The following is a 15,961-nucleotide window of genomic DNA, read 5'->3' as shown; positions in this document are numbered from 1 at the left end:
ATCACCTCCTGCCAGAGCGATCTGTTAGCTGCTTTGCCTCTGTCACCTTCGAATACAGGTGAACACGCAGCCTAGAATGTACGGTCAGGAGATATTACATGGGTATGACCATCATTATTATGCAACTAGAAAACTAGAGTGGGTATATTAAAGGGAATCTGTCACCCCAAAATTCGCCTATAAGCTAAGGCCTCCGGCATCAGGGGCTTATCTACAGTATTCTGTAGGTGCCGGGAAAGGTCAGAGAGGCCCTGCGCACTGCAGTACTTTGCTCTTCCCTCAACAGGGCAGATAAAATACGCCTGCGCCGCAGCCGCAGCAGGAAGCAAAAAAGAGGATGTCATCGTATGAAGATGGGAGGTGCCGGACCGGACCACGACACCCATCGGACCCGGACCGCATCGGGACCGCCCCTGGGTGAGTATAATCTAAAATGTTTTTTCTCATCTTTCAGGTTACTTCTTATTCTGTAATGCTGTAGGTAAGCCCCCGATGCCGGTGGCCTTAGCTTATAGGCGAATTTTGGAGTGACAGATTCCCTTTAAAGAAATGGTTGAAATCTGTTTTCCTGAACATATCAGAATGTTTGTTTTCTGTGGTTATTTTCTGTGTTTCCCTAGACATTTTTTTTTCTCCTACGTTACATTTAAGGCTGGAATCCATTTCAATGTTTGATTCCTTTTTTTGACAAGGCCAAATAGAATGGGGAATGTAAAGGAAGGACTAATACTTCTCCTTTCTTAGGCATCCACTTTGGACTTTTGGCTTAGAAAAGCATGAAAAATGATACATGAATAATATTAACCCCTTATTGACAGCCAATTTTGTACTCCATGACCAAGCCAATTTTTACAATTCTGATCACTGTCACTTTGAGGTTTTAGCTCTGAAACACTTCAACATATCCCACTGATTCTGAGGTGATTTTTCGTGACATATTGTACTTCATGTTAGTGGTAAAATTTATTTGATATGACTTGCGTTTGTTTATGAAAATTGAAATATGGCAAAAATGTTGAATTTGTTGCAATTTTCAAACTTTTAATTTTTGCACCCTAAAATCAGTCATATCGCACAAAATATTTAATAAAAAATACTTCCCACATGTCTACTTTACATCATCGCAGTTTTGGAAACATTATTTTTTTGTTAGGAAGTTATAAGGGTTAAAATTTGATCAGCGATTTCTAATTTTTCCAACAAAATGTACAAAACCATTTTTTTAGGGACCACCTCACATTTGAATTGAGTTTGGGGGTCAGTATAACAGAAAATACCCAAAAGTGACAGCATTCTTAAAATGCACCCCTCAAGGAGTGCAAAACCACATTCAAGAAGTTTATTAACCCTTCAGGTGCTTCACGAGAACTAAAGCAATGTGGAAGGAAAAAATGAACATTTTACTTTTTTCACAAAAAATTTACTTTGGAACCAAACTTTATTTATTTTCACAAGGGTATCAAGAAAAAATGGACCACAAAATTTGTTGTGCAATTTCTCCTGAATACACTGATACCCCATATGTGGGGGAAAGCCACTGTTTGGGCGCATGGCAGGGCTCAGAAGGCAGGGAGCACCGTTTGACTGTTTGATTGCCAAATTGGCTGGAATCAATGGCGGGCGCCATGTCTCGTTTCGAGACCCTCCAACCCCCAATTCTAACTCCAGCCCTAACCCCAACAGACCCCTAACGCTAATCCCAACCTTAGCCCCAACCCTAACCCTAATGGAAAAATGGGAAAAAAATACATTTTATTATTTTTACCTATCTAAGGGGGTGATAAAGGGGGCTTTGATTTTTTTTATTTTCATCAGTATGATAGGATCGATCACATTGATCAAAATGAACCAATAGGAAAAATCTTCTATTGTTGCCAGGAGCCGGCCGGCAGATCTCGGCGGGCGCACTGTGCATATACCCGCCATTTTCTTCCCAGAAGAAGACGCCGGGGGACAAGAGTGGGGGATGCCAGAGGTACCAGGGGGGCTTGGAGGACCGCAGAGATTTTCTGACGCTGGGGGGGCGCTATAACCTTATTTCTCAGGTTCTGAGGAATAAGTACAAGAGTACTCATTCCTCAGAACCTGAGAAATAAGGTTATAGCGCCGTTAATTGTCGCCGTTAAGGGGTTCAAAACTGTGTCAAAAGCTAAATGGAGGATTGACGCCTGTGCCTCATTGGTCTCTATAGGTATTCTGCCTGACGCCAGCATGTGGCGATACCCTCTTCACATTTCTACTTCTGCAGGAGTACAAGTCCTCTAGCCAGTTAGGACACAAGCATTGTCATCCACAGCTTCTTGGTTCTTTCTTACCTTCACCTCGTTATTTTAAGGGAACCTGTCATGTAAAATAACGCTATTAACCTGCAAATATTGGATAAATCTGCAGGTAATAGCTTTTTGAATTCGTCTGACGGTGGCACTGAAAGTTCATATCCTCTGGCAATGGGGCTCTATTTCCCTAGCAGCCTTCTCTTTCAGTCGCAGGGGTGGCGTCGGTACGGATTGTCACCTCTCTGTGCATAGAGAACACTGGCTGTAAACGCGCCCCTGGCACTGACTGATAGCAGTCTCGGCATTAGGGCCGGCTGTCAGTCTGTGCAGGAAGCGCGGTTACAGCCACTGCTCTCTATACACTGGGCGGTGACTGAAACTGTGTCGCCGCCACCCTTATGACTAGAAGACTAACGCTGCCGGAAGGAATAAAGTTAATTTCCTAATAACAGTTAAGCTGTCAATGCTGGCACTGCACCATGTCAGAACACTATTAACTTGTGGATTAACCCCATATCTGCAAGTTAATAGTGTTACCTTACATGACCGATTTCCTTTAAGTGGCTGAGATTTTACTGCTACCCTTAGCCGTAGGAGTGGAGGATACGGCTAGTCGTTTCTAAAAGAAGTTCAAAAGCAGCCAGAGCAAGAGTATACACAGGATAGGAAAGAGGGCTCTTTTTCTGAGCTGCTTAATTTTCAGTCCTTGTTCGGTTTGTGTATGCCTATAATAACCCAGAGTGACTATTTCTATTATTTGAAGAAGTTCATAGTAAACACCAGGACTACTCTTATAGAAGACTTTCTCACCATCTTATATTTCTCCCTTTATTAAGAGAGTCCTGCAATTACAACTTGTCAGATTAGGTTGTATACACCATGGATGATGTGTAGGTTTAAGAAAATCCACAATGGTCATGGCATTGTTTATATCTAATATACAGAGGACCTAGCACCACATTTTTCAAGTGGAACAGAATTATTATTTTTTTTAATTTCGCCTATCAGTTGCAGAGATATTGGCAATCAAAGTATTTAGTGCCTAATGAGCACCTAATAACTTAAAAAAAAAATCTAAAGGGTGTTATCAGACAGTATTCGCTGAGGGCATGTGCTTCTCCTCGATATATGGTGCTGACCAGTCACAACAAGGCAACAATAAAGAAAAGAACACTCCCCCCACCATGGCTTGGAGCAGATTTTTCAGTGTGTGAAATGTAATTACGGTAGCCCTGATCTCCTGCATGAGTGTGAGGCAAGGAATAGTGCATCTAGGTTTAGCTGTGTCACATTACAAACCCTTAGAACAGCTCACCTGATTATTGAGTGTGTCAGTAATTACACTTATTCCTATTGTGCTCAGTCAACTTGTAATTAGTTTGCAGTGAGATCAGGGTGGTCATTACATCACACATCTAGAAGTGATCTGCCTATTCTGGACTACTCCTGTGTGCGATTTAATGGACCTCTCCTCTGATCTCACTGCAGAGTGATTACATTTTGCCCCGAGTACAGCAAACATAAGTTTGATTTTAGAATTGTACGGACCGGACACAGTGTGAGGGAGAGGTGGTAGTAGGCTTTGTAATGTGACACAGCTACACTGTGCTGTGCTACCCATGCTTCTACAGGGATCTTATCTGAGAGATGTTAGTCATCTGCGATTTCTAATCATGCAGGAGGTTAAGGCCCCGTCACACTTAGCGACGCTGCAGTGATACAGACAACGATACCCGATCGCTGCAGCGTCGCTGTTTAGTCGCTGTGTGGTCGCTGGGGAGCTGTCACACAGACAGCTCTCCAGCGACCAACGATGCCGAGGTCCCCGGGTAACCAGGGTAAACATCGGGTTGCTAAGCGCAGGGCCGCGCTTAGTAACCCGATGTTTACCCTGGTTACCAGTGTAAAATGTAAAAAAACAAACAGTACATACTCACCTTCGCGTCCCCCGGCGTCCGCTTCCTGCACTAACTGAGCGCCGGCCCTAACAGCAGAGCGGTGACGTCACCGCTGTGCTCTGCTTTAACTTTACGGCCGGCAGTCAGTCAGTGCGGGAAGCAGACGGCAAGGGACCTGACGGACACCGGAATGTGAGTATGTAGTGTTTGGTTTTTTTTACATTTACGATGGTAACCAGGGTAAACATCGGGTTACTAAGCGCGGCCCTGCGCTTAGTAACCCGATGTTTACCCTGGTTACCAGTGAAGACATCGCTGAATCCGTGTCACACACACCGATTCAGCGATGTCAGCGGGACCTCAACGATCAAAAAAAGGTCCAGGCCATTCCGACACGACCAGCGATCTCACAGCAGGGGCCTGGTCGCTGCTACGTGTCAAACATAGCGAGATCGCTACTGAGGTCGCTGTTGCGTCACAAAACTTGTGACTCAGCAGCGATCTCGCTAGCGACCTCGCTTAGTGTGACGGGGGCTTTAGACCATGAGATCAGGGCTATCTGTCATACATATCACACACTGAGACCTCTGCTGTAAGCTATGTTACAGGGCATAAGATCTTTCCTTTTCAGTGTTTCTGCCTACTTATGATTGGTTATCATTGTACAGGGAGAAAGAAGAAATGCACGTGAAAACCTCTCACTTGAACGCTAAAAAACAAAACAAAAAACTCAATAGGCGCCAAGTATTTTGGTTGCTAATATCTCCAAATTAGAGATATGAAGTTTAAAAAAGCTTTCTGTATTTCTACTAAAAATGATTTCCAGTATCTATTTGGGCTGGTGACCAATACTGCAAGTAACTACATGTATTTATACAATTTTATATTAGTTAGATGTAATATACATTGGCTAACATTGAAAGTCTTGTGTTGGGTCATAACTTGCTGATGAGCTCTGAAATGCTCCATGTAGATGGAGCGGTGACCATACGGCATGCCTATGTTCTATTCATTAATTAATTATCTCTGGGACTGTCTGAGATAGTGGAGTACAGTATGAAAGACAGGCAATTTTAGAGCTCTGTTCTTGGAATTGGTGACAAATTGTACTGTTTGATTACCCTTTAATGTATTCCTCCTTCTAGGAATGAACTTCATGCTGCACAACGTAACGTACAAGTTTGTTGTGGTGTTTTTTTTTTTAGAAAGATAAGCAATAATATATAGATTTATTTATTTATTTATTTTTTTTAACATAGGGCTTTATTTGTGGATTTTCTATTGCAACCGGAGCTGCCTCCCGTTTAGTTTCTGGTTATGACAGCTATGGAAATGTGTGTGGACAGAAGAATGCTAAGGTTGAAGGCTTTGAAAATAGTGGCCTTGACCATACGAACCGCACGTAAGTGAAATATTGTAAATGTATGTCGCTACTTTTAAGCAGTGCTTACTCAATCATGTACTTTATTGCTCACTGTGCTGTGCTTTTAGGACATGGTAAGGATCATTAGATGCACTTTAAGCTGACCCTACACATAGTTGGCCATCATGACTCTCAGACCTATGTGTGCTCTCTTCATTATTCAACATGGGTGTCTTTAAGGGGGTCCATAAGTAAGATTTTGTCTCTGCTTGACAATGTATGACAAGAGTTAAAGATCAGGTATGTAATAGCCTAGTTGACTACACTAATACTATAATAAAATAATGTATTTTTTAAACTGGTACCAGGTTTGCCTATGGGTGACAGATGCCATACATTCGTCTCAGGCAAACGTTGAATGGATAAGTAGTTGATGAACTTTTCAAAAACATTTTTTTTCTTATTGGCTACTTCATAAAGACTTTTCTTTGTCGCCTAAGAGTAAATTAAATGGATGTCTAACATTGGCATCCATCACTTTTAAGCTTAAATGCCATCCATTTCATCAGCTAAGCTTTTGAAAAAAAAACAATTGTTTATACGTTAAACAGATGCTATGGGTAACTAATGCCACTGTGATGCATCCATCAAAGACTCTGTGTAATGTACATCTTGAGGCTATGTGCACACGTTGCGGATTTAGGCTGTGTGCACACGTAGCAGATTTTTCGCTATAAAAACGCTATAAAACCGCGAAAAAACGCTTACATTAAGCATCCTATTTGATAGAATGCAATCCGCATTTTTTGTGCACATGCTGCGTTGTTTTCCTGAGCGGAATCGCATTCCAGAAAAAAACGCAGCATGTTCATTAAATTTGCAGAATCGCGGGGATTCCGCACACCTAGGAATGCATTGACCTGCTTACTTCCCGCATGGGGCTATGCCCACCATGCGGGAAGTAAGCAGATCATGTGCGGTTGGTACCCAGGGTGGAGGAGAGGAGACTTTCCTCCACGGACTGGGCACCATATAATTGTTAAAAAAAAAGAATTAAAATAAAAAATAGTGATATACTCACCTTCTGATGGCCCCCGGAGTCTTCCCGCCTCTCAGCGGTGCACGCGGCCTCTTCCGTTCCCATGGATGCTTTGTGTGAAGGACCTGCGATGACGTCGCGGTCAAGTGACCGTGACGTCATCGCAGGTCCTGCACACAAAGCATCTAAAGGAAAGAAAGCCGCTGAGGAGATCGGGGGCCATCAGAAGCTGAGAATAACCATTTTCTTTATTTTTTTTAATTATTTTTAACATTATATCTTTTACGATTGATGCTGCATAGGCAGCATCAATAGTAAAAAGTTGGTCACACTTGTCAAACACTATGTTTGACAAGTGTGACGAACCTGTCAATCAGTTTTCCAAGCGATGCTACAGATCGCTTGGAAAACGCTAGCATTCTGCAAGCTAATTATGCTTGCAAAACGCTAGGAATATGCATGCCAATTCCGCATGCGATATACCCACGGCAGGAGTTGCAGAATTGCCGCGGAAATTTCCGCGGCAATTCTGCAACGTGTGCACTTAGCCTAACTGCAGATCCGCAGCGTTTTTTACCGTGCAGAAACACTGCAGATCCGCAAAGTGATTTACAGTACAATGTAAATCGATAGGAAAAAAATGCTTTGCTAATGGTGTGGAAAATTCCACGTGGAAAACGCAGCAGATTGAAAGAAGGAGCATGTCACTTCTTTTGTGCGGATCTGCAGCAATTCTGCACCCATTCCATTATAGAAATCCACAGGGGTAAAAAACGCAGAAAATCCACACTGAATCCGCAGTAAGTCCGCAGGAAAAACGCACACAATCCGCAAGAAAAACGCATCAAATCTGCACCTGCGTTTTCTGCCAGGAGATAGAGATTTCTGCACCCAAATCTGCAACGTGTGCACATAGCCTGAGAGTTTTTTTGGCGTATGCACTAAATAGAGGCCAAAAGCATAATGTGAACTTAGCCTTACCTCTGTAACCATTTCAGAAGACCGTGGGCTTTATCAATTGCAATTATTATTTGGGTTTTTTTTTGGTTTTGTTTTTTTTTTGCTGATTTTTTTTTTTCTTAGAACCAAATTCAGCAAAATTTCCCACACTGTTCATAAATTTTGAACATCATTTTAGTGCAAGAAGTTGAACATTTTGCAAAATGACAAAAAAATGCGACTTTTTAATTGGTGTATGTAACATCACTCCGGTTGTGAAAAATTTTGCACATTTTTCTTCTTTTTTTTTTTTTTTTTCCTTTTTTTTACTTGTGCTTCATGAATGTGTCTAAAACATCTGCAAATGTCAAATTGGCGTAAAAAGCAAAGAACTAACTAAACAAAAGGCAACTTGAATAAAGGCACGAATCGTTTTGATGAATTTGCTAATCAGTGTCACCAATTGAGAGATTCTTGCAAAAAAAAAAAAATGGTGCTAATACAGCTTTGTTTCCTCACTGCAATACAAAATAATAAGTTAAATGGTTCTGCTCAAGAAGAAAATGGTAAACAGAAATTAACAAGATAATTGCAACTTTGGCTATTTTTATATGCTCTCCTCCATCACTGTTTTTTGTCTTCCCATTAACACATTCACTTACTGACTCCCTACACTCATCACTGTCCCCAAACTCTTTTTCCTGTCCTTATCTGGCTGTACACCACTACAATGACACTCGCGGAAGCACCCGTGACCAAGTAGGGCCCCTGACTTTCAGACCCTTTAAACACAGCGTAAGGCTGTGTGCACACGTTCAGGATTTTTCGAGTTTTTTTTCCGCGTTTTTTCGCTATAAAAACGCTTATAAAACGCATAAATATGCATCCCATCATTTATAATGCATTCCGCAATTTTTGTGCATATGTTGCATTTTTTCCACGAAAAAAAACATTGCGGTAAAAAACGCAGCATGTTCATTAATTTTGCGGATTTTTTGCGGATTTCCCACTATGTTATTGCATTGGGAACCTCCGGAAAAAAACGCAAAAAATCCGCAAAAAAAAAAAAGCAAAAAAACGCATGCGGATTTCTTGCAGAAAATGTCCGGTTTTGTTTAGGAAATTTCTGCAAGGAATCCTGAAGTGTGCACATAGCCTAAAACAGCCCTGGCTCACATTGCAAACTTAATTTCTCCAGCGATGCTCTAGGATTGCTGAACGCCTATGGAGGAGAACTCACACACCAGAAAACTTCATCCACTATAAATTTGTGTTAAGGACCTGCAACTCTGCCCTTCACCTCGCCAAACAGACCTACTTCACCACCCTGATCTCCTCACTATTTAACAGCCCCAAAAACTTTAACACCTTTCACTCCCTCCTCAGTCTGAAAACACAGGTCCCTATCACAGACACTGGGCTGGTGACCTGGCCTCCCACTTTATAGGGATACTAGAGAATATCCATCAGGAAATCCGCTGTCAGGCACCAAGTGCTGTGACTCCCATTCTTCCCTGCATCTTCCCTGGCTCACTGTCCACATCTGATCCCATCACAGAAGAAGTCGTCTCCAGGCTCCTCTCTTCTTCTCGTCTGACTAAATGCACTACTGACCTTATTCCCTCACATCTCCTTCAGTTTCTCTCGCCTGAAGTCACTACTCGCCTAACTAGAATCTTCAATATCTCTCTTTCTCCACTGGCATTTTCCTCTCCTCCTTCAAACACTGTCATAACTCCATTATTTAAAAAAAAAAACCTCCCTTGATCCATCCTGCACAAATAACTACCGACCAGTCTGCAACCTCCCCCTCATCTCTAAACTCTTGGAGCTCCTGGTCTATTCTCGCCTTACCCGTTACCTTTCCACTCACTTTCTCCTAGATCCATCACAGTCCGGCTTCCGCCCCTACATTCGACGGAAACTACACTCATCAAAGTGACCAATGACTTTCTGACAACAAAATGTTACGGTGACCACTCTCTGCTCATTCTTCTCGACCTCTCTGCAGCTTTCAACACTGTTGACCACCATTTCCTGCTCTCTATGCTTCAGTCAATGGGCATAAAGGACACTTTCCTCTCCTGGTTCTCCTCCTATCTTTCTGACCTCTCCTTCAGTGTATCGTTCGCTGGCTCCACTTCCTCTCCTCTTCCTCTCACTGTTGGGGTCCCTCAGGGCTTAGTCCTTGGCCCCCTTCTCTTCTCTCACTACACAGCCCCAATTGGACAGACCTTCAGCAGATTTGGTTTTCAGTACCATCTTTATGCTGATGACACACAACTGTACACTTCTTCCCCTGCCCTTACCTTCTGTGCTACAGAACACCAGTGACTGTCTGTCCGCTCTCTATCTGAAACTCAACCTTTCCAAAACTGAACTTCTTCTGCTCCCGCCGTCTACTAACCTAGCTAGATCTGACATCTCCCTCTCCGTGGGTGGCAACATAATGACTGGGCAGCAGGCGCTGTCTGTTATGTTTGACACCAATCTTTCCTTCACCTCCTATATTCAATCTCTTGCCTGCTCTTGCTGCTTACACCTAAAGAACATCTCTAGAATCCGTCCCTTTCCCACCATGGAAACAACAAAAACCCTCACTGTCGCCCTGATCCACTCTCACCTGGACTACTGTAATGTATTATTAATTGGCATCCCCCCTCACTTGACTTTTCCCTCTCCAGTCCATCCTTAATTCAGCAGCCAGGGCCATCCATCTGACTCGTTACTCGGACGCGTCCGCTCTTTGCCAGTCATTGCACTGGCTGCGCATTCATTATAGGATTCAATTCAAACTGCTTGCTCGCACCCACAAAGCTCTCCAGAGTGCGGCACCCCCCTACATCTCCTACCTTATTTCTCTTTATCGGCGTACCCGCTCGTTACACTCTGCAAGCGACTTTCAACTAATCTTTGCACTAATCCGTTCCTCCCACTCCCGGCTCCAAGACTTCTCCCGTGCTGCGCCAATCCTCTGGAATACTCTACCTCAGGGGTGTCAAACTGCATTCCTCGAGGGCCTCAAACCATGCGTGTTTTCAAGATTTCCTTCTCATTGCACAAGGTGCTGGAATCATTCTGTGCAGGTGATTAAATGATCACCTGTGCAATATAAGGAAATCCTGAAAACATGACCTGTTTTCAGCCCTTGAGGAATGCAGTTTGACACCCCTGCTCTACCTCAAGAAATTAGGACTATCCACAATTTACACAGTTTTAGGTGCTTCCTCAAAACACATCTGTTCAGAGCGGCCTATCCCGTTCCTAATCAAAGTGTGAGTGTGGTCCATTCACTAGTTATCTGAGAATAACCCTCCATCAAACTCCACCGCACCTAACAGCACAACAAATACTGTCTGGTGACTAGCTCATGCAGTCTTTATCTATGTCCCACTCCCTCAAGATGGCTGGACCATCATTGTAAATACACACCTGTACTTTGTAACTCCCCCACCCAGGGTGGATTGATTTAAATCACGCCGATTTAAATCATGATTTAAATCACGATTTAAATCAAAAGATTTTTTTCTATTTAAATCGGATCGATTTAAATCATGATTTTAATCATGATTTAAATCACTGATTTAAATCAAAAGGTTTTTTTTAATATAAATCACGATTAAAATGAGAAGTGAGAGCAGTGCGCATGTGCGCCCATAGTTACACGGACGAAACTAGGGGCAACGATCTAACGCCAGGGTGAGGGGGGGACCCCAAAGTAAGTAAAAATCTTTTTTGTTTTACTATATGGCAATAGGTAGGTGTTTAAAAGCAGCATGTCTTAATTGTATAAACTATTAATAGCCTCCACATTTTGTTCATACTGCCCCTTTAATTCCACACTTCTAGCTTGGTTTCACTTTTGGTTTAGTTTCTTTTTCCATTCAGTTGACATGCCCAAACTTGTTGGATAGTCAGCATCCTACAGAAACCTCTGGAAGAGCATGGCATTGTGAATGTTACACATATACAGCCTTTATTCTACTGAGTTAAACAACTCAGCTTTATCTCATGATGGAAGAACCTTTGGATGGTAAAATATTTTCCTCAAAAAGCAGTTTATTGAAAAAAATCCGATTTAAATCAAAAAAATCCGATTTTTTTGATTTTTTTAAAAAAACATTGATTTTTATCCACCCTGCCCCCACCTCATTGTAGATTGTAAGCTCTCATGAGCAGTGTCGTCTTATTTTGCTTTAATTATTGTATTATTTTGAACGTTGTTACTTATAACTTGTGTATTAACTCTTAAACTGTAAAGTGCTGCGGAATATGTTGGCGCTATATAAATAAAGATTCTTATTATTCTTCCCCCCCCACCTCCTGTTTATTGATCATAGCCAAGCAGACCAGGAGTGGTGGCTGAACATGCCCAGTTTATATGATTCAGGGTTGCATGGATCTCAGTAGTGCACCTGGATGCTAGCTCCCAACCATTCCTGCCAACAACCAGAAAGTCTGCAGGCAGGGGAACAGCGCACTCCTGAAATCCAGTATTGCCTATAACCCTTTAAGAAATGTAATAATGCTCAGACTCTTATGTATAGTTAACACTGCTGTCCAGCTATTATGATATTATTTGATCACTGGCTTTTCATGCTGTATTTATAGTGTTGTTATTGTATACGGTCATTGGTTCCCATGCCCTACAGTATATAAGTGTAACAGGCTTTTTTCTAATTCTGTGACTGTTAGGTATGTTTTCTTCTTGGACCCTTGCAAGTTGGATTTAGTGAACCGAAAAATAAAGTCCATGGCTTTATGTGTATCTGAGTGCCCGCGTCAGGAGCTGAAAACACTAAACGATGTAAAAAAGTTTGCTGAAACAAATGGTGAGTGTAAAAATGACATAGTAGTTGAAATTGACAGCTTTGCTGTACCTATGGACACGTGAGATGAAAAATGTGATCGTGTGTTGAGGCTACCTGATTTAACTCTCATCTACATTAGTATGACAAAGCACCAACCTCCTGTTTTCCTTTCTTCATCTGGGACACCTTTGTTTCTGTCACACATGAGTGTAGGCAGAATTGTCAGTCCAGTGCTTCCTACCACATGACAGCCCCAAGCCTATTGAACACTACATTTCCTAGGTACATCCCATTTTATTATTATTATTATTTTTATTTGTTTATATTTATAGCACCATTGATTTCTAGCTATGTTCCTCACCTAGTACAGTCTCAAACGCACCTGATTGGAACAGACAAGAATAGCCCAGTGCAGTTAGAAGGACCAGGCCAAGAATGCACGTGCTCATTGCACAGAGAAGTGTTGGTATACTTCCATAGTGATTCCAAACATCTGCACTTGCTTGGCTTGTCCCCCAAAGAAGCCCATGGAGGACATAACCTGGGTCTACCAGATACAGTGCCTACAAGTAGTATTCAACCCCCTGCAGATTTAGCAGGTTTAATAAGATGCAAATAAGTTAGAGCCTTCAAACTTCAAACAAGAGCAGGATTTATTAACAGATGCATAAATCTTACAAACCAAAAAGTTTTGTTGCTCAGTTAAATTTTTATAAATTTTAAACATAAAAGTGTGGGTCAATTATTATTCAACCCCTAGGTCTAATATTTTGTGGAATAACCTTTGTTTGCAATTACAGCTAATAATCGTCTTTTATAAGACCTGATCAGGCCAGCACAGGGCTCTGGAGTTATCTTGGCCCACTCCTCCATGCAGATCTTCTCCAAGTTATCTAGGTTCTTTGGGTGTCTCATGTGGACTTTAATCTTGAGCTCCTTCCACAAGTTTTCAATTGGGTTAAGGTCAGGAGACTGACTAGGCCACTGCAACACCTTGATTTTTTGCCTCTTGAACCAGGCCTTGGTTTTCTTGGCTGTGTGCTTTGGGTCGTTGTCTTGTTGGAAGATGAAATGACGACCCATCTTAAGATCCTTGATGGAGGAGCGGAGGTTCTTGGCCAAAATCTCCAGGTAGGCCGTGCTATCCATCTTCCCATGGATGCGGACCAGATGGCCAGGCCCCTTGGCTGAGAAACAGCCCCACAGCATGATGCTGCCACCACCATGCTTGACTGTAGGGATGGTATTCTTGGGGTCGTATGCAGTGCCATCCAGTCTCCAAACGTCACGGATCTCGATCTTGGTCTCATCAGACCAGAGAACCTTGAACCAGTCAGTCTCCGAGTCCTCCAAGTGATCATGAGCAAACTGTAGACGAGCCTTGACATGACGCTTTGAAAGTAAAGGTACCTTACGGGCTCGTCTGGAACGGAGACCATTGCGGTGGAGTACGTTACTTATGGTATTGACTGAAACCAATATCCCCACTGCCATGAGATCTTCCCGGAGCTCCTTCCTTGTTGTCCTTAGGTTAGCCTTCTCTTCGGACAAGCCTGGCCTCGGCACGGGAGGAAACTTTCAAAGGCTGTCCAGGCCGTGGAAGGCTAACAGTAGTTCCATAAGCCTTCCACTTCCGGATGATGCTCCCAACAGTGGAGACAGGTAGGCCCAACTCCTTGGAAAGGGTTTTGTACCCCTTGCCAGCCTTGTGACCCTCCACGATCTTGTCTCTGATGGCCTTGGAATGCTCCTTTGTCTTTCCCATGTTGACCATGTTTGAGTGCTGTTCACAAGTTTGGGGAGGGTCTTAAATAGTCAGAAAAGGCTGGAAAAAGAGATAATTAATCCAAACATGTGAAGCTCATTGTTCTTTGTGCCTGAACTACTACTTAACACTTTAGGGGAACCAAACAGAATTCTGGTGGGTTGAGGGGTTGAATAATAAATGACCCTCTGAAAAGACTTTTCCCAATTTAAAAAAAAAATAAACAAAGAAATAACATTCTTTTTTGCTGCAGTGCATTTCACACTTCCAGGCTGATCTACAGTCCAAATGTCACAATGCCAAGTTAATTCCAAATGTGTAAACCTGCTAAATCTGCAGGGGGTTGAATACTACTTGTAGGCACTGTAATAACTGACTTAAGATATGGATTCCTTGCAGAAAAGTTCATGTACAATTTATGATAAATACACTTAATGCTATTTCCATGTTCACAACACTATAATATTCACTGCTTAGAGGAGAACCATCACACCTCATGCAGTATGAAACGTAGCCTGACTGCATGTTTGAAGCCAGGTATATTATTTTCTGAAACTCTCCGGAAATTCAGTGATAATATATTTTGAAGAACCTGCCAAGGACCATAACAAGAGATGAGACTTGTTTATACCACCGCCTTTGGCAGCTTTTCCCCAGCGTTGTTAAAGGTGATTGACAGGTCTCTCCCTATGTAAACTCGAGAGAGAGAGAGACTGGTCAATCTCCTGTTGTGGCGCTGGGAGAAGCCAGTTGGGGAGGAGCAGAACTAGTCCCCTTTCTGGCTATGGTCCCTGGCCAGATCTTCAAAGTGTATTAGTTTTGAAACATCGCAACTCTTCAGAGAATAATATACCTGACTGTAATAATCCTAAACTTGCGGTTAGCAGAATACATACTTCATATATCCAAAGCACAATAAGCAGACTGTATACTTGATGGTTTATTTGTCGTGCAAATGAGGGAAAGCTTGGACGCTATTAACTGAATGCCTCATTTAAACACTATGCAAATTGCCTCTTCAGAGACACTTATCATTTATATATTTATAGTGTGTGTGTGTGTGTATATATATATATGCTCAAAAAAATAAAGGGAACACCAAAATATCACTGAATTAAATATTCCAGTAGCAAATCTTTATTCATTGCATGGTGGAATGTGTTGAGAACAATAAAACAGAAAAATTATCAATGTAAATCAAAACTAATATCCCATGGAGGGCAGGATTTGGAATGATACTTAAAATCAAAGTAGAAAATCAAATTACAGGCTGATCCAACTTCAGTGGAAATGCTGCAAGACAAGGAAATGATGCTCAGTAGTGTGTGTGGCCTGTATGACCTCGCCTGAGCATGCTCCTGATGATGCGGCAGATGTTCTCCAGAGGAATCTCCTCCCAGACCTGGATTAAGCATCTGTCAACTCAACACAGTCTGTGGTGCAACGTGGAGTTGGTGGATGGAACGAGACATGATTTCGCAGATATACTGGATTGGGTTTAGGTCTGGGGAACAGGCAGGCCAGTCCTTAGCATCAATGCCTTCATCATGCAGAAACTGCTGACACACGTCAGCCACATAAGGCCTAGCATTGTCATGCATTTGAAGGAACCCAGGGCCCACTGCACCTGCATGTGGGCTCACAATGAGTCTGAGGATCTCATCCTGGTATCTAATGGCAGGCAGGGTACCTCTGGTTAGCCCATGGAGGGCTGTGCAGCTCTTCAAAGAAATGCTCAATGTGAACCTATTCTCATCCGTGAGGAGCACAGGACACCAATGTCAAATCTGCCAATCACCCTGCATGGTGTTGGACTGTAAGCACAATACCCACTTGTGGATGTCAGGCCCTCTTACCACCCTCATGGAGT

The 15,961-nt window shown here is 42.5% G+C and overlaps 1 protein-coding gene across 1 annotated transcript in view; it reads left to right on the top strand.

The window, feature by feature from the left end:
• SLC44A1 (solute carrier family 44 member 1) overlaps window positions 1-15,961 on the top strand; it is a 153,257-nt gene that overhangs the window by 38,323 nt on the left and 98,973 nt on the right. The window contains exons 3-4 of the mRNA XM_077249395.1: window positions 5,434-5,576; window positions 12,211-12,347. Of these exons, the coding sequence (XP_077105510.1) occupies window positions 5,434-5,576; window positions 12,211-12,347 (280 nt within the window). The remainder of the gene's footprint in view (window positions 1-5,433; window positions 5,577-12,210; window positions 12,348-15,961) is intronic.

This window comes from Ranitomeya variabilis, chromosome 1 (genome assembly GCF_051348905.1).
Source record: "Ranitomeya variabilis isolate aRanVar5 chromosome 1, aRanVar5.hap1, whole genome shotgun sequence".
Lineage (NCBI taxonomy): Eukaryota > Metazoa > Chordata > Amphibia > Anura > Dendrobatidae > Ranitomeya > Ranitomeya variabilis.
This window is presented reverse-complemented; position numbering and strand designations above follow the sequence as displayed.